This window comes from Pristis pectinata, chromosome 14 (assembly GCF_009764475.1).
Source record: "Pristis pectinata isolate sPriPec2 chromosome 14, sPriPec2.1.pri, whole genome shotgun sequence".
NCBI classification, from domain to species: domain Eukaryota; kingdom Metazoa; phylum Chordata; class Chondrichthyes; order Rhinopristiformes; family Pristidae; genus Pristis; species Pristis pectinata.
The window spans coordinates 30,498,798-30,518,338 of NC_067418.1; the positions used below are offsets into that span (position 1 = coordinate 30,498,798).

General features: G+C 39.0%; 1 protein-coding gene across 7 annotated transcripts in view; it reads left to right on the top strand.

The window, feature by feature from the left end:
* The window catches only part of LOC127577752 (ethanolamine kinase 1-like), a 324,359-nt gene that overhangs the window by 179,906 nt on the left and 124,912 nt on the right, over positions 1-19,541 (top strand). The window contains exon 7 of one of the 7 annotated variants that reach the window (XM_052029283.1): positions 938-1,340. The exons of the other annotated variants lie outside the window; for them this stretch is intronic. Coding sequence (XP_051885243.1) covers positions 938-946 — 9 coding nt within the window. The 3' untranslated portion in view covers positions 947-1,340. Of the gene's footprint in view, positions 1-937; positions 1,341-19,541 lie in introns of those variants that run through there. 7 annotated transcript variants of the gene reach the window in all.

The window sequence follows — 19,541 nt, forward strand, 5'->3', positions numbered from 1 at the left end:
TTTCTGGATTGATGAATTAGGGTGGGCTATTCAGCTGCATTCATTCACATCTTTTTTGTGAGGTTGAGAGTCATGAATTGATTAAGTAATCCTCAGAGGAGATACTCAGCTTTGTCTACCTGATAATTAGTCTGATTTCTTCAGTAGTTTGAGGGCACACGTTTTGAGAATGCAGTAATAATTAGAGTCTCAGCTATAGCATGCACAATATAAAACTCTCATCAGACAATAGCAATACATTGTTTTTACATTCATTATCCTGTTGCACAGGTAGGACTCCTAATGTGAGCCCTGGGAATGCAGGGATGTAAGCCCCTTCTTTAATTGCCAAGTGAAATCTATTAATCTAAGGAAAACAGCTGCAAATATAGAAATCCAGTCTTGATGCAATATAGTCTCTGAGAGGCCCTTCTCAATTCTGCCAGAGCACACAATGATTCCATTGTGTTTAGTATCTCACAGCTGGGCACTCATTCTCCCCAAGAGTGCTGTAGAGCGTCGCCTTTGTCTGTCAACAAATGTGTGAAGTCACAACGAAATCATGGATGCTGCTCCCAGCTCTTACAGCCCATTATCATTAAGATTGTTATTGCTTTTTCATAATACTGCACAGAGCTGCATATTTTTAGTTAAGTAACTGATATCGCTATGAAATTTAATCAAATCCAATTGCATAGACAATTCAAGTTATTTTTGTTTGAATTTCTTGAATCAGTTAAAATGGCATAGAAACACACTTTTAACCTCTTAAGTGAAATAGCATGTGCTAAACGTTCATATATTATAATCAGACAATATAATCTGTAGGGGTTTGTGTAATGGGGACTTAAATACACTGCCCAACCTATATGGAGCCTATCTAGTAACTACTCTTAACAGGTGGTTTTAGACAGAGTTCTGTATGTGACTGAATATGACTGGAGCATTTTATCAACAGACAGTATGACAAGTAATCTGAACAGCACTGATTCTGACGTACCACAACGCGGTTATGAAACACCAAGGAAACTGAAGTCATAGGAGAAGATTAACTTCAATGGGAACAAAATTCAGTGGAGACATTTAACAGATGGCCAATCCAATATTACTTCTTTTATAATATCAGCAACCATTTTTTCTGCTAAAAAGTGATCCTAGTAATCCTTTCCTGATAATAAATGCAAGTACCATGTTTAGATCCATGTCCTACCTATTGGTGGTCCTGTGACCCTTGGTTAATGCAACAAAGACAATATTGTGGGTCAACGAGGGGAAGAGAAAAGGAGAGGGAGTGGTGTCAGAGCTAGTTAAAGTTCAATTGTAATTTAATAGCCAAATCAAGTTCAACCAGACCAAACAAGTGTTTTGCTCAGTTCCTCACCTCCCCTTTCACAGGAGCTGCTCCACAATCTCATTGGCTCTGAAACTACACCTTCCTGGACAGCTGGAATTAAGATTACCAATGTCTCATGTATCTCATCAACAATTTTGCACGGCTTCTTCAGGAGATGAGCACATGTGATCTTGGACATATTATAATAGCTTAAAAATGTTTTTCAGCAATCTCTTAACTTAACAAGTTTAAGATTTACTGCACAAGTTTTCCAAGTCCAACATGCCTTGTTTTGTTCCAGACAATTTATTCCATGACGTGTGCAAAGAGCAAGAATGGTCAGCAGTCTGTATGCATAGCCAAGAGTTTTAATGACCTGTAAAAGTGGGGAATACAGCTTCTAATGTAACAATGGAAAACACGCATTTTGATTGCACCATTCGTTTCTGGGGAGAAACTCACATTATCGAACATGTGTACATTAAAAAGAATTTGCAGGAACTAAGATGATTTAACATTGATATTTTTGATTCACCTACGAAATGTTTTAAATAAATCAAATTGGCCTGGCAACATATAAGTAGAACATGATTTCAGCTAGATCCTAATAAGAGAGTACCTCTGTTTACCAGTATCTAATCCCAATGAAAGAGCATGTGTATCTTCATAACTATCTCTTCAGGACCTTGCTAGGAGATAGGGTTTCACCAGTCCTAAGAAGTGTTTAATATTTTCGCAATTGGGCCATTTGATAGATCAAATAAAGATCTGCAGGCAATTCTGCTGTTAGTGCTTGATCTGCTGTGTTTAACTGTCACTTGTAAAGGAAAATTTGGAAGTATTTGAGCATCTTTTATAATGGTACACGAGTGATCATCCTCTGTATCCATCTTTCCAGATATCTGTGGTTCGTTCAGACGCTTTGTCATTAACTACTTTCCGCACTAAATCAAGAAACAAGACACCATGCTCTTGCTGCTGGTTCCCTAGACCACCTCCTACCATTTCTTCTTTGTGTCTACAGTAAGCTTCTTTCTGTAGCATCTTTTCTCTTTCCCAGTTCTGGTGAAGGCTCTGTTTCTCTTTGACTGTTTCTCTTTCTACCAATGCTGCCTGATCTGCTGAGTTTTTTCCAGATTTGGAGAATCTGCAGGTTTTTTTTGACTCTTGGTGTCTTTCTGTTCCCTGAACCTGTGCACCAAAGCACCTTTGAAGGGACAGGTAGACAATGGTGCAATGATCTGCTGGCCCCCAGATTGCACTGCTGTTGTTTCAACCTCCAGACCTGCAGTTGACCCCCACTAAGACACTGAGTCACAGATGTCTGCTCCCTACTGTCTTCACTCTGGTCCTTGGAGTCAGCTCACAGGGCAGTCTGAACAGGACTCTGCTCATGATGAAGAGGTGTGTGAATTGGGGGACAGGGAATGTTAGAAGAGTGATATTCTACATGCCATAACTCTCTTCACATGTGGCATTTCCACGCTGATGCTGCAGAGTACCCTGCTTGTTTGCAGCATCTCATTGTCCACGGAGAACAGCTAGCTACTTATCTGCAGCATTGCTTCTGTATAGATGGGAGCTCCTTGTGGGTTACACCCTTGTGTCTGTTGAGAGCAGCAATCTGTTCAGGAGTGGCACTGACTGGTCAGTGAAACAGTGATCCGTTCACATGTGCTATCTGCCCAGTCAATAGAACATCAAGCCTTGGGAGGCTAAAGAAACTTGGCATGTCTCCTTTGATACTCACCAACTCTGATCAATGCACCATAAAAAGCATCCTATCTGGATGCATCATGGCTTGGTATGGCAACCGCTCTGCCTGAGTCCGCAAGAAACTGCAGAGAGTTGTGGACACAGCCCAGCACATCATGGAAACCAGCCTCCCCTCCATGGATTCTGTCTATACTTCTTGCTGCTTTGGTGAAGCAGCCAGCATAATCAAAGACCCCACCCACCCGGTTCATTCTCTCTTCTCTCCTCTCCCATCAGGCAGAAGATACAAATGCCTGAAAGCACGTACCACCAGGCTCAACGACAGCTTCAGTCCCGCTGTTATAAGACTATTGAGTGGCTCCCTAGTACAATAAAATGGACTTCAACCTCACAATCTACCTCGTTATGACCTTGCACGATGTTGTCTACCTGCACTGCACTTTCTCTGTAGCTGTGACACTTTAGTCTGCATTCTGTATTGTTTTGCCTTGTGCTACCTTAATGCACTGTGTAATGAATTGATCTGTATGAACGGTATGCAAGTCAAGTTTTTCATTGTACCTCGGTACATGTGACAATAATAAACTAATTCCAATTCCAGCTCCCCAGGTGCACATCACTGTTTGTTCAGAGTTCTAAGCTTCAGAGATCAGTTCTTTAACTTGATCAGGGTGAGACTGCATAGAAGCAGAAAGACTTTGTGTGCCTTAATCTGTGCCTCCACAAGATAAGTTATCTGAATGGTAGGTACTGTATGAGGGGATTGTCAATGAGCCCTTGACAAGAAGTGCACATCCTTCAGAGTGCAGATCATGGTCTCCTGGCTCCACACATCGGCCTGCGAGAGGAAGAGGTGGACTACTCTAAGGCATCTCCTGCATTCAATCAGGCAGGTCTGACTGGTGCTCATCGTATCACTGTAATTCTGCATCAGCCTTGTCATGAACATACCCCAATTGCAATGCTCAACTGAGCTCCCTAAGGCAGAATGGAGTCAAGCACCAACCCTCCAGCAAGATTCCCCGTGCCTTATGTATCTCCCTGTGTCACAGATCTTACTATCCTATTCCATTAATCCTTCCTTATGCCAGCTTCTGAGGTGACACTGTGGGGTATCAGGCACAAGATGTTCATCACCAGCATTCTCCACTCCTCCTCCTCCTCCTCCTCTCCCTCCATTGTCCCTTCCTGCTCCTTTTGCTCTTTTTCCTAAATGTCTAGGAATGGGGTAACAAGGACCACTCCAGGTATCCCGCATATGCAGAACTGAATATTGTTGCACTTGCAAGCACTGTTTAAAACACCTTAATGGTTATGCAAAGGATGGATGGTAATGAGGATGCTCACTGTTGATTAAATCAAGGAGGATGTAGTAGTGAAACATTGTTAATGACCATACCTGACAGATCCTATATTGAATCTGCTCTTGGTGCCTTCTTTCTCTCTGGACACTCTGTCCATAGAAAGAGAATGTCCTCCTTCCCCATCTTAAGATATCTTTATTAGTCACATGTACATCTAAACACACAGTGAAATGAATCTTTTGCGTAGAGTGTTCTGGGGGAAGCCCGCAAGTGTCACCACGCTTCCGGTGCCAGCATAGCAGACAATCCCCTTATTATCTCCACTTTTCCCCCTCTCTGCAACTTAAAGCCTTCCCTGTTTTCCCACTTTTCTAGATCTATTGAAACAAAAATCTTTTTATATCTCAACAGATGACACCTATCTAGTGTGTATCACCAGTATATTCTGTTTTTAACTATGATGTCTTCAAGTCCGGAGCAGCACCACAATATATTAGGGCTCTCCTCCAATAAGGGTGGCCTCTCTCCTTTTCCTCACTGTCTGCCCTACTCCAAGCTTTCAAACTCCTGGCTCTCACAGCATCTACAGCCATTCACCTTCTGAGTCCACTTCATTTCAATCCATTTCTCCTTTCATTTCCTTAATGCAGTCCCAACCAGTGAAAGTATTGACCTTTTAAAAGGGGAAGTCATTTATATTATCTTTAACATGTGCAATGTCTTACAGGCAGAATACAGTGGAGATTATCTCCAGACATTATGAAGAACCTAATTCACATTTTGTTAGTTGTGAACATCAACATACATTTGCCTCAGTCACCTTCCGCACAGATACTTTGCATGCTGTAGATGTGGCAGGTGCAATAGCAGGGGAGAAAGTGGCAGCAACCAGATAGAGAGGCCCAAAAGGAGTAGAAGAAATTTGCTCTCATAATATGTTGGTATTAGCCTGAAACTTCATAAATTTACAGTTGAGATTTCGGCTTCTTTTCAATAGTTTGGGGTGGGCTCACAGCAAAAAAAAAGGCTTATTTAGGCTGAGTTAACATTTGAGGTCAAAGATAAAGGGTTTATTTCTCTTCTAACAGATACAGCCTGACCTACTGAGTACTCCATTCCAAGCACTTTCTATTATTATTTTAGGTTTGCAGGATCTGCAGCTTTTTAAATTTTATTTTAAGCTGCTTGTCTTACTCCCATCACCGTGGATGTAGTCCCTTTGGTTGACCACTTAGAGCAGGGACTGGATGAGGCAGCTTCCATCTGTGCTTGTCTCTGCACATTGAATGCCAACATCTCACCCATCTGCGCTACTTATTGCTCTCAGAATCAAGCAAACTAAATAAAAAGAGAAAGCAAAGACAGAAGCATAAATGATTTCAAAAGAAAATGTTTGCACTTTTTCTCTGGTCTTAAATGTATTTTGGATGATCTGTATTCCCAAAAAGCAAATTAAGAAAAGGTAACACAGCTTCTTTGCACCACTGTGTGGGTCCAAGATTTTTGTCCCATACCCATTCTCTTGCAACTTGCCAAAGCACTCGTACAATCCTCCAGCCTAACTTCACCATGGTGCAACAGCAGTGACTTCCCAGTGATGATGCCAGGGAGCTGGAAAAATCTACGCCTGCAGACGCAAAGCGTCTATTAACACCTGCGACAAGAGCCAAAACCACTATGTGCAGGTGCTGAATGTCTGCATCCAAGATAAAAGAACAAAATTACATAATGGGGTTCTGTCATTTGACATTGCCATGTTTAATATAGTTTAATAGCTTCCTTAAATGCATGGAAACAACTCTGAAGGCAGTCATTTGGATTTTAAAAAATATATAAAGCAGAAAGCAATGTGCACTCTGAATATAACACCTTTCATTTATGGGAAAAGTTGCTAAGCAACTTGCTTTTTACCTTTCATAACAAAGGAATGCAGTACAAAAAGACTTTTTATTCCCGCAGTGACCTTAAAACCTTTCCAAAATTAATTCATCAGGTTGGCTGTTGTTACTTTGTGGCTGTTCCTGACCATGCAGCATCTTGCACAAGGCTTGTTAAATTAAATGGTGACCGAACTTAAAGGTGCTCCATTATCTCTTATCACAAAATGTAGCAGACCAGGATTCTTTATCATGAATGGCACAAAGGAGTATTTATGATGCTCTGAAAATAGATATTTTACTTTTGTGCTTTTATTCTCATTTTTACATATCACTTTAATAGAACTGCATTGAGTTTTACATCGTTACAAGTGTGTTCCTCCTGAGAATTCAATTTCATGAGAGTTTGTAAATATTGGACATTTTGTACAGTTTATGAAGGACAACGAGATGTGCATTCTGTACATAATTAACATTCCCAGTAATCTTTGGAGAACACTGCTAGCTAAAATTCAATCCAGTTGGTAACAGTGAGATCTATGAACACAGGCTGATCCCAGGTTTGATCATAATCCGTGAAGAGTTAGAGATTTTACAACTGCTCTCCACTCCCCCAGTTTAAGATGAAGAAAGTTATTCAAGTTATTCAGGTCCCCTAAGTTAATCAGCAACCCTTATATCCTCATGAACATAAGTGTTACATATATGGTGAGTACACAATCAACTTTGACTCTGATGCTCTACAGGAGCTATTGCCAATTGAGTGAAAGGCTGTCGACAATCTCTATAGCTGGAAAATTAAATACAAGAGCAAAATTTGAAACTAAGATCAAGTCCAACAAAGCTGCAACACCTGCCCTTTTATCTCCTCCCTTCCCAGCATGCAGAGACTCATTTGCACTTCCTCCAATTTGGTGTATAGTGTTCAGTGTCGTGATGTGGTCCCTTCTACAGTGGAAAAACTAAATGTAGATCGAGTGACCATTCTGCCTAACAGCCAACAAGGGTGACCTTCTCGCTTTAATTCTCCATCGAACTCTCATGCAGACCTCTCTGGGGCCTTCTACAACAAAGCCCAAGGTAAGGTCAAAGAACAGCAGACACATCTGATGCTCCTTGATCTGCTGAGTATCCTCAGTATTGTTTGATTTTATTTCATCTTTTAACCAATGGTTAAAGTGTGAAGGATGTTGTTCTATCCAGGCACTGCCCTGTGCAGTGTTGCGATCATTTGCCTTCAAGTAGCACAGATCTTGGCAGTCCATTCAACTGATGAAGAAATCCCTGGAAAGCTTCAGCCTGGCCTTAGGTGGAAAACACATGTTGCATATGCTTCCAAGTTTGATGGCAGTGTGCCAGAGCTGATTAAAACTACAAAATACCAGCAAAGAGCATTGTGTAGCAATCAAAAGGGAAGTAATCTGCTGCTAACCCAGCTCCCCCTCTTGTAATAAGTTATCTGCAATTTTATCACAGATAATGGGGATATGTTATATACATGTATTTTATATTAAATCACCCAATGTGTGTTAACTCTTTAGAGAATAGAATCTTGGAAATTTACAGCTCAGAAAGAAGCCATTTGACCCATTTTGCTCATGCCATCCCAAGAAGAGCATCCACTTGCTAGTTCCACATCCCAGTATTTGCCTTGTACATTTTGCCACATTGAGTGCATTTCCAAGTACTTTTTAAAAGCAATGTGATGTCTTCCTCTACCCCCTTTCAGGCAATGAGATCCAGACCATGACTACCACTGATTAATCAGTTAGTAACACAATTAATCCATTGTTCTGGGCTTTTAAAAACATTTCAGGTCTGCGGCTATTGATTGAGCTCACTAATGCATTCATTACATCTTATGAGGATAGTAATCTTAGAAATTATATTACTGAACTAATAGTCAGTGGTCTGACTGAATGCTCTAGAAGCATATGATCAAATTCCCCATGGCAGCTGGGAAACTTTTCAGTTAATTAAAGAATCTAGAATAAAAATGGAATTACTAGATTGTCATAAAAATCCATTAGGTTTACTAATGCAATTTAAGGAAATTAATATCCCATTCTTATCCATCTTATATTCCACTCCAGAACCATAAATGTGTTTTTGACAAATAACTATATTCTGAAATAGCTCAGTTGTTCTTCAATTGTACCAAATCGTCATGCCAAACCAATGGACCATCTTGCATTGGCTTTGGCATGGCGGTAGAGACCTGACAAATGTACACAGAGTTGACCCTATAAAGTTATCTTTATTGACATTGGGGATCTCTGTCTAAATCAAGAGAGCTGTCCCACAGACTAGACTACTAGCAGCCTGAGATAGTCTTAATAACAGCATTATACTTTCCAGTTAACATCCCAGACCACTTCAATACAAATCCTGGGTGTGCTGTGAAACTTCAACAGAACAGACCCACCCATGGTGGTGGCACAGTGATGTACAGTCAGTCAGGTAGCTGAGAGAATCCTCATCAATGATACCTTCCCATCCGGGGTAAGGAAACACCTTTCTAATTAGAACCTACTCCCCACCACAGCTATTGAATCAGTATTCCTCTGCATTGGACGCCACATATAAGAACCACTGAGAGGAGCAGGGCTTAAAATGTATTCTGGATCAGGAGATTCACCAAGTGTGGTTGGTAATACCACCATTAATCAAGCTGGTCAAGACCTGAAGGATAGAGCTACTGAACTGGACTTGCAGCAAGTAGTGAAAAAACTGACGTGAAGAAAAGGATTTACTGGACTTCATCCTTAACTATGTGTCTGTCATGGATCCATCTGCCCATGATAATATTAGTAGGAGTGACCAACACTGAATCCTTGTGGAGACGAAGTCTTGTTTTCACTCTGAGAACAATCTCTCTGTGTTTTCTGGTAATGCCACTATTCAAAACAAATCTACCAGTTTAAAGGTGAGTATTGTCGAGACATTGTGGGCCATTAGCATCAGCAAGATGTCATTTAACCAGAATCTATAACTTGATGGGCTAGCATTCTCCCCTATTCAACCAATACAAGCAAGCCAGAGAGCAACCCTAATTCAATGAATAGGGTTCGCTGGGCACAGTAAGAATGAACTGTTACCCTGGTAGAACTTCAGTGCAGGATAACATACCTACACTATGGATGAATCAGTATATTATAGACAGAGCACAGCAAGCCTGCAAAACACATATTAGATCAGTCCCAGCCATAGGTAGATGTGCATGATAGTTAAACAACTGAGGAAGAAATTGCCTCATGAACATCCCCATCCTGAGCAATTGTGGAGCCTGCTACATGATTGCAATGTCAAGGCTGAAATGTTTGCAAGAATTTTCATCCACAGTTCCAACAGCTGATGCCTTTTACTGATGATCCCATCATCAAAAAAGTGCATCTTTAATTCACTTTGTGTGAAATCAGCAAATGCTATATGCACTGCATAAGGCAATGACTATTCATCCCAACAACATCGCAGTTGTGGAGCTGAAATCTTGTGCTGTAGAACCAGCCACATCTCTAACCGAACTGTTGGAGAACAGCTAAAATATTGGTATCTTTCTGGGACTATGCCCTGCTCTCAAAGAGCAGAACATATCTGGCCCATTGCCATCTCCCAATCATCAGCAAAGTGTTGGATTGTGTATTGACAGAGCGTTTGAGCAGCTCTTACACTGTTCACTAACCTGTTCACTCAAGCTCATTTTGGGTTTTGCCAAAAGCACTTGAGACAAGACCTCATAACAGCCATGGCCTAAACATGGACCAAATAATTGTATTCTAGAAGTCCATTGAACATGGCTGGCCATGAAATTTGATCAAGTGGAGCATTAATAAGTCAGTGGGAATCAAGGGCCAACTCGAGCAGAGGTACAGACAGGACTTTTAATTTTCTGGGTTCAAATGGGGTACACTCACATCCTTAATGTTATGAGACAAATCTGTGTGCATTTTTTAATGCTTTCTGGGGAGTAGCTTATTTTATCTCCCACGTACACACACATGCTACTGAGATAATATGTAGGAGGTTGGATGTTCTACAGTGAGTGACCTTCCCCTTCTGACACCCTGAAGCCTTTTCACCAAGTATATGATACGTCAAGGGTATGATGGAAAACACTCCACTGGCCTGGATGAGTGTGGCTTCAACAACACTGGATAACATCACATTGGAGAAAACAATCCACTTGAATAGCATTTTCTCCACCACCAGTGCACTATGGTGGCAGTGTGCTCCATCTGCAAGATGCATTACAACAGCTCGCCAGGGTTTCTTTGATATTAGCTTCAAAACTCACATTCTCTACCACTTGGAAAGACAATGGAAACAGATGCATAGAAAGACTCTATAACACCACCATTTCAGTGTTTCCTACCTCACATATCATCCTGCCTTGGAAATATATTGCTGATCCTTTGTTGTTGCTGACTAAAATCCATAAACTTGCCACCTATGCGTTATGGTACCATCCTCAACACAGGGAATGCAGTCACTCTAGAAGGTGTCTTATTACTGCTTTCTCAAGGAATAGGCACAAATGCTGGCCATGCTAGTGACGCTTATATCCCTTGACATATGAAAACAAGTAAGCTGGACAACTATACTCTTTGTCCAAAGCACCATCTTGTGATTTCAGTAACTTAATCAAATGCAATAAAGTTGGCCTTCCTGCAGTTATGAGCACCCCTGGCACAGTGCCACCAGATGAGGAACTTGTGCTAAGTTGAGCTTTGGTACCAACAATTTGCCACTATACTTTGAAAGATGAATTGTGCCTGTACCTAAAGAATAGTTACATTGTGAGTTGTGATCATACCTTTTAATGTAAGTATATAGTTATGTTAGCTATGGTTCAATTACATTATTAAGGTTTCATTGTTAAATCTCAATTCTGTCTAATTATAGCCTGGAGATCTATTATTTGATTTTGTAGCGAAGTATATTATACATAATGAAATAACTTATAGTCTGTTCATGCTGTGTAATTAATACCTAAAAATGGTTTCGTTTTTTTTTTGCTTTCAGCTTTTCTTGGAGAATAGAATATCTTATATATTAGATCACTATGTTATTTGGAGATTGCAGTTGGCAAGCTATTCTACAAAATCTGTTTTCTTTTATGTTAATTCTTTTTTTTGAAAAACGATATCATTGATTTTCAGCCCTTATAATATGTAAATTAGTATGTCTGTAATTTTGTACTTCATACATAAGACTTCTGTTGTGATAGGCTCCACTGACCCCCATGCTCCTTGTCACCAATCAGCTCTCTTTCTGCACTGTCAACTCATTTCAAAGTAAACGCCATTTCTAAGTCAGGATGAGTAAAGCATTTTTAATTGTTATGCCTGCATCCCCCAGTTAGTTCTTTGCAGATTGTGGCTCTTAATTATACTGATTCATTTTAGGATGTCTTTATCATGCCACTGGGTGGTCTTAAAGCGATTTTATTTTCATTCATCGCAAGACTTCCTAATCAGAGTTTTCATCTTGGAAATCCAGGAGATCCCAGGTTGACCAAGTCTTGATAGTCTATTATTCGCCCCGCTTGACACATGATCAAAGCAAGAAGATTAAATTTACATTATCTGTCTAATTAGTTTGTGGGTTTGCTACAGTCAGTCAAATATTTCTTCACTGACAGTTTGATTACATCATGGGTGTTAAAATAATGAGACTATGTGCTCATGAGCTGATAAACTTTGAATAAACTGCAGTGTTTTTTGTAAATTACAGAATTTTGAGGTTTGTTTAAAAGTCTGGAACACTGTTGTACTTTGGAATGTTACATCAGAAAAGGGCCTAATTGTTTTAAAAATCTGAAATGCTGTAACTTACCTTCTGACTGTGGTGTACCGCCAAGAAGCCTAAGTATAAAAAGAAGTTGATACCATTTCTGCTTTACAGTTTATCATGGATCTTGTGGCTGGTGGTGATATGCAAAAAACATTTATGAATTATTTGTGCTTTTTGTCTTGCACAGAGAATGATTCAAATTTACAGCACAGGACACCATTCAGCCCAGTGCTAGCTAAAAACCTGCTCTGTAGTCTACTCCCACTTCCCAGTTCTTTGTTAATCTTGATGCCTTATAAATGCCATAACTCTTTTCAGTGTTCACAGGAACTTCAGTGTTCCAGTGTTCACAGGATGTTTTCCACAAGCAGATCAAGTCTGTTATGAACTGACAATTGTTATCCTCTGCCATGCATTTGTTAGATTTGGCCAAATTCAACAATAAATTCAATCACCTTAACCTGACTGGTTGAAAACATGTGGGGTAGCCTTCTATCATATGTTCATTATATTCTGCAATGTCCTTAAAGTAGCATTGGTAAATATCTGATCACTGGATAATTTTGATGAGGAAGACTATTCCCAGTGATTCGAAATTCCCACCATTGATACATCCAGGAGGTTCTTAAATGATTTCAAGATTTTCCCTCAACTATTCTGTTGTGGAAATTATTTCAATTGTTAATCACCCTGTGTGAAAAAAAAATTCCCAATATGTATTGCTAATTTCAGTTCTCACAACTTCTTTTAACATAATTTTCCTATTTCCATTTTTCTATACTGATGTTTACCTCTCTTATATTTCCTTCACAAATTATAAAGTCTAATTTACTCCAGGACTGAAACCTCAGAGACTGATGATTCTCATGGATCTTCTATGTAGTATCTAAAACATTTGCACATTTCTCTTGTATCATTGTATTGGACACAGGACTCGAATTATGATCTGACTTGTCCACTAAACATGACATTGTCTGACTTAGATCCAACATTTTACTGTTTGCCTATGTTCAATGTAACATCTATTATGAATGAATCTTTTTCAACTTTGTCTTTTTCATCATCTTTCTTGAGACCTGTGCTGTGCAATTTTTTTTCATGCTTTCAGTAGTTTCAACTACTTTTTTTGCCATATTTTGCTCACTACATTTTGCAATCTCTGATCTGTTTCCTTGAATTTCACTGCCCAGCTCAAGCAATTTAAGTTCCTGAATGTAAAGTGCAAACTTTGTTGACAGTATTTAACTCTGTTTTAGAATGGAGCCCCATTCTAATATGGCAGCAATATCTTGCATTTATGTGCAGTCTCTAATGTCATAAAGCATCCCTAGATACTTTATAGGAGTGCTATCAAGAAGGAGTTTGACACTGAGCCACGCCTAATAAGAGGAAAGGGAGGCAGAGAGCTTCAGGGAGGGAATTCCAATTGAAGCACTTGGCAGCTGAAGGCATAGGTGAGCGATAAAAATCAGGGATATTCATGAGGTCAGGACCTCAAGACCACAAATATTTCAGAGGATTGTACAGCTGGAAGAAATTATAGAGGTAGGGAGAGAAGAGGGCATGGGGAGTTTTGAAAACAAAGATGAAAAAGTTGAACCATTGTTTAATCTTGTGCCAGTATAGATCAGCGAGCACAGTGCGATGAGTGAATTGAATGGTGTGAGGTTGGACACAGCCAGTAGAGTTCTGGATAATAGATTTCAAGCAGGAGAACAAGGCTGGCCAGCATTGTGACAGAATAGTCAAATGTAGAAGTAATAAAGTCATGGACGAAGGCATCATCAGTAGATAAACTGTGACAGAGCTGAGTCTTATATTCTGAAAATGACCTGAAGAAGGGCACCTTCCATTCTAACCACTGTTATTTTAAGATAAAGGTAGGGATATGCTTGGTTGTCACTGCCTGTTTTAGGACTCTTGAGTGAGATCTAAACTCAGTTTGATTTTTTTCCCATTTTTGGCATTCAGTAATCCAGGGAATGTTCACATATGCTTTCTGTCTTCTCAGTGAAATCTGTGGCATTGTGTTGCTGGGACTTGTGTCAGAACAGATGGCCCGTGGTTATGTTTCACATTAGATGACAGAAACGTTCTATCCTGCGATCAATTATTGTTTTCACTTTTGGACAGAAGATTGTTTTTGGTTTACTCTTGGGGCCTATTGCTGAGATATGGGGACTTATAAGCATGAAATTATGTTCTACCATGATGGAAAATTGACACTTTTTATTACACTTTTATTCCTTTTCCATTCTTATGAACTGAGTTTGATATCTGATATCCAAGATTGAGGTGGCTGATCCTGCAACATACAACACAACTGCTTATCTTTATAGAACCATAGAACAATACAGCACAATACAGGCCCTTCGGCCCACTATGTTGTGCCGACCTTCAAAGCACTCCTAAGACTATCTAACCCCTTCCTCCCACATACCCCTCTATCTTAAATTCCTCCATATGCTTATCTAACAATCTCTTGAACTTGACCAAAGTATCAGCCTCCACCACCGCCCCAGGCAGCGCATTCCATGCACCAACCACTCTCTGGGTGAAAAACCTCCCTCTGACATCCCCCTTGAACTTCCCCCTTGAACTTTTATTCTTCAAAGCTTTCATTTTTGGTCAAAGTTAAAGTCAGTCTCATGACTTCTGTGAGTGTCAGAACACCTTAGATGCTGCAACATGCTTTACATTACAGGTAATTTTCACCTGTTTGTAACCTTGCCCTCTCCAGATTCCTCTTGCATCTGGTATTCCCAGATAGTCTCCAACCTAGCACTAATTAGGTCAGAGTCTCTTTGACTTCTGAGCTCAAGCAGGATCAGGTATTTTCAGACTCATACTAATGGGTGCCCTTTATGGTATCGAGATCAAAATCTATATGCTTTGTATTTGTTTCATGGATGGCACCCATCTGGCCATACCACTGTCCTGTTCAGACTGCTAAGTTTCGTTTTGTATGTTCCTTATAGAATAAGAATTTCCATTAATTTTGTAGAGAGCACACCCACTATAAAAGGTAGACTTCCCTCTGCTTGTACAAGGTAGGTATGCACATTACAGAAAGGCTTTCCATAATCTTCCAATCCTTCTTAAAGACAGAAGAGGTGCAAGAGGACTGGAAAATGGCAAATGTAACATGCCTTTTCAAAAAGAGGTGTAAGGTTTTGTCAAGCAATTACAAGCCAGTCAGTGTAACTCCAATTGGAAGGAAAGTTTTAGAAGCAATAATCATTTAAAACCATAATAGCCCTTGGAGAAGATTGCATTGATAAAAGAGAGTGAGCATGGACATGTTAAAGGCAAATCACGATTGAATGTTTGATAAGGTAACAGAGAAGATTGCCTCAGTAAAGCAGCCAACATAATTAAAGACACCACCCACCCCAGATATTTTCTCTTCTCCCCCCTCCTATCAGGCAGAAGATACAAAAGCCTGAAAGCATATACCACCAGGCTCAAAGACAGCTTCTATCCCACTGTTATAAGACTATTGAACAGTCCTCTAGTGCAATAAGATGGATGATTAACCTCATAATCCACCTCATATGCACCTTATTATCTACTTGCACTGCACTTTCTCTGTGATTGTAACACTTTATCCTGCATTCTGTTATTGTTTTTCCTTGTTCTACCTCAATGCACTGATGTGAAGAAATGATCTGAATGGATAGCATGCAGAACAAAGTTTTTCCACTGTACCTGTGACAGTAATTTACCAACTTACGAGTAGATGCCTGAGCCTAAACACCCATGGTCCAGAAGAATTAGAGGTGATTTCAATGGAGCATACTACTGCAGGATTTGTCAGGGTAGCTGTGGTGTTGACTTTTCCCCTGGCTGTTGCTTCTAGAACCATGGGTTCCAGTCTCAGAATAAGGGGTCAGCCATTTAGGATAGAGGAGAAGAAACGTCTTCACCAAGAGGGTGGTCAGTCTTAGAATTTAGATGACAGTGGAGGCTCAATCACTGACTATGTTTAAGACAGAGATCAATGTTTTTTTGGGATATTAATGGAAACACATGGAGATGGGTTTAATAGAGGAAAGTGGCACTGAGGTAAAAGACCAGTCATTAGTTTATTGAATGACAGATCAGGCACAAGGGGATAACTAGCCTACTCCTGCTTCTGTTTCTTATGGATTTTTACAAGGCATTTGATAAAGTTCCACTCAAAAGCCTGGCTAACAAAATTGAGGCCCATGGAATTAAAGGGTCAGTACAGCAAGAATATGAAACAGGCTTTAAGACAGAAAGCAGAAAGTAATGATAAACTGGAGGATGGGAGACAGTGATGTTCTCCACTAGTGCTGCGGCCACTACTTCGTTTGATATATTATCAATGACTTAGACATGGATATGTAATGTAAAATTTCCAGTTTTACACTTGGCTGGGAGGTGTGGCAAACAGTGAGGAGGCTAGTAATAGAAGAAAAAGATAGGCTGGCTGAATGGACAGCTAATTGGCAGAGGACATTTTATACAGAAAATGGTAAAGTACACATTTTGTCAGAAGACGTAGGGAGAAATAATATAGACTTAATGGCACAGTTCTTGGGACTATGCAGGAGGAGAGGGGCCTCTGTATATAGATGCATATATCCTTCACAGTGCTAAAGAAATGATGTTGCATGATTCAATTTCTAAGCAGCTGTATTTCTGCAGAAGAGCTGCTTACTCTGTAGCTCACGTATTATTAAGGTGGTTTACGTTGTATACTTCATTGTTTCCTTTGGGTTATATCTTACAATGTTCAGCAATGACCATAGTATAAAAATAAATATCAGAGGTTAAAGTCCAAGTAAAAGGTAGCCAGTAGATAATCTTCCATCGTCACAGTTGGATGACAACCACAGCTTCACATCATCACTTTGCAGCTTTTTGCAAAGGAAATAGTTGAATAATTCTTTCCTTTGAGATTTCAGCATTAAATCTTTCATTGATAATTTGGTTCTTTGTTCTGAACAACGTGGGCATTGCTGAGGGAGAGAGTGTACTGTCCAATGGGTGTAGCAAGCAAATCAAATCAACACTAATGCACTTGCTGAAAGCTGTAGGAACTGTACTCCAGTGGCCCATTTGTATCATTCTCTGTTCTCCTGTGCATACTGTATGACATGTCACACTGAACAATACTCAGTTACAAAGTTTAAACTAATCATTTTAATATTTAACGGTAATAATCAGCTCAAAGAGTAATCAGTCCACACAGTAGTTTTGAGTGATGAGCTTTCCAACTCTGGTAAAATAAATTGTCTCCAGCAGGCAAAGCCCTTAATGTGAAAACAATTTTTCTATAAAGATAAGTTTCCATGGTGAATGATTCCCATCTGGGATTTGGTTTTACATCTGTATATTCCATAATCCTATTCCTGAATTTAGTGCCACTGCATATATATTTATATTATAACACAGTTCATAATGTATGATTTTAATATATTTTAACCCAAACACGCAAGGTTAACTAAAATCCTCATTCCAACATGAAATGAATGATGTTCTGTATTTTCCAGTGATAATACCTGACATTCTTAATTTATGCAGGTCAAGTCTTACTGAGTTTTGAAATGATTTTAAACAAACATCAGCTTTCATATATGTTAATTAATGGAACGATTTGGGTTCTCAGGAAGTAGATAAAAATATTAAAAGCTGAAGGGTGGATATCAAAATATAAAATTCTTTACCATTAAAATCATGTTGTCTGTTCATACAGTTAGTCGGACAACTATAAGTATGTTTACATTTTGTGTGAGACTGACAGAACATTACTCCACATTCAGTGAAAAAATACAAAACCAAAGTACTGCAAAAACTGAACATTTGAATTAAAAACTGAAATAAAAAACAGAAAATGTTGGAAATATTTAGCAAATCAGACAATATCAGTGGAGAGAAAATATAACCTTTATTCACCTTGTTAATATGTTAGTAAAAGTTTTGTCTTTTGTTATTGCTAAGGATCTGAAGTTTATTTTGTAACTAACTTGATATATGCTTTTGCTATAATTCTACTTCCATCAACACCTTCAAAAATTGAACATTAGTATATTTTTATTCAGATCCAGTACACTGAACCATTACTACCTCATGCCATCCAGAAATGTTCACATCAAAGGGACCATAGGAAAAGCCCCCCTCTAATCACTTTGTGCTGGTGGCATTATAAACTTAATAACATGTTGTTAAATGAAACTGAAAATGTAAGAAATATTCAGCAGATCAGGCAGCATCTGCAGCAAGAGGAGCAGAGTTCAGTCAATGATTTTTCATTGGAAATGGAATAATTATGGAAAAACAGGTTATGAGACGCATATGAAAGAGAGGATAGAACAAAAGGAAAGGTCTTTGATATGATAGAAGGCAGGAGAGGTTAAGTGACAAAAGAGATGAAACTGTAAAATGAAAGAGTGATAATGGAATGGGTAAATCTGTTTATTCCTAAACTTTCCCAATTATGTCGAGAAGTGATTGATTTAATACATCGTTCAATTTCTTATTCTGTCTGACCTCCTGAGTATTTACAACATTTTATCTTTTTATTTTAGATATTCAGCATCCTTAGCAATTTTAGTTGAGTTACATTTTGTTAAATGCTTGAAACAGTCACTGAAGAAAATCATCTACTTTAACATCATTAAACCTTTGATGTAATCAGTGACAACGTCCCTTCATTCTTTTTAACTCACAAGCTCACAGTCTTCCTCACTAATTAACAATTGCAGTAATGTGTGGTTTTTACATGTGAGCTGTAAATCCATTGGCATATCATTAAATTACAGATAAAATCAGACATTCCTCCATTGTTAATTCACAAGGATTTCAACCCCACAGTGAATAATGATGCAATTGATAAACTGAATAAACACAAGAGTAGGGACTTCTGAACATTTAAATTGAATTATATATGCTTTGTTATCATTGCTTTTTTTCATCAGAACTTGGATCGTTTCCTTGACAAAGCAATGGCTGGGAACTTGTTCTCAAGATGAATAGTTTGCATTTCTCTGCTCCACATGGGGACTTGGAAAGTTTATTTTGCTTAATAAAGAACAGGTGCAGTGTCTTTATGACTTTTTTTACACAGCAGTAATATAACTGCTGACATGACAACAATGAAATTTGGTGTTAAAAAGGATAACTGTTTCTCCTGCAGACAACATTAGTTTTGCAAATCACTTTTTTTGAAGGGATTCACTGTGTAAGCAGATCCTTAGATTCCTTTACAAAACATCCAAATTACTCTCTGACTGAAATATCACAGGTTCCCTTGGAGGTTTATTCAAGATGACACAATGTGCCTCTATAAAACTCTTTTAGCAGTTTGGTCATTATCTTTGGGAAATTTTTAAAAACTTACAGAAAGAAACTAAGAAGGTCATTAGGAAAGGAAAGATGAATTATGAAAGGAAGTTGGCAGATAACATTCAAAAAGATACCAGGAGGTGTTTTAAATATATGAAGAGTAAAAGAGAGACACCAGTTGATATGGAACCAATTGAAAACAGTGTGGGAGAGATTATAATGGATAAC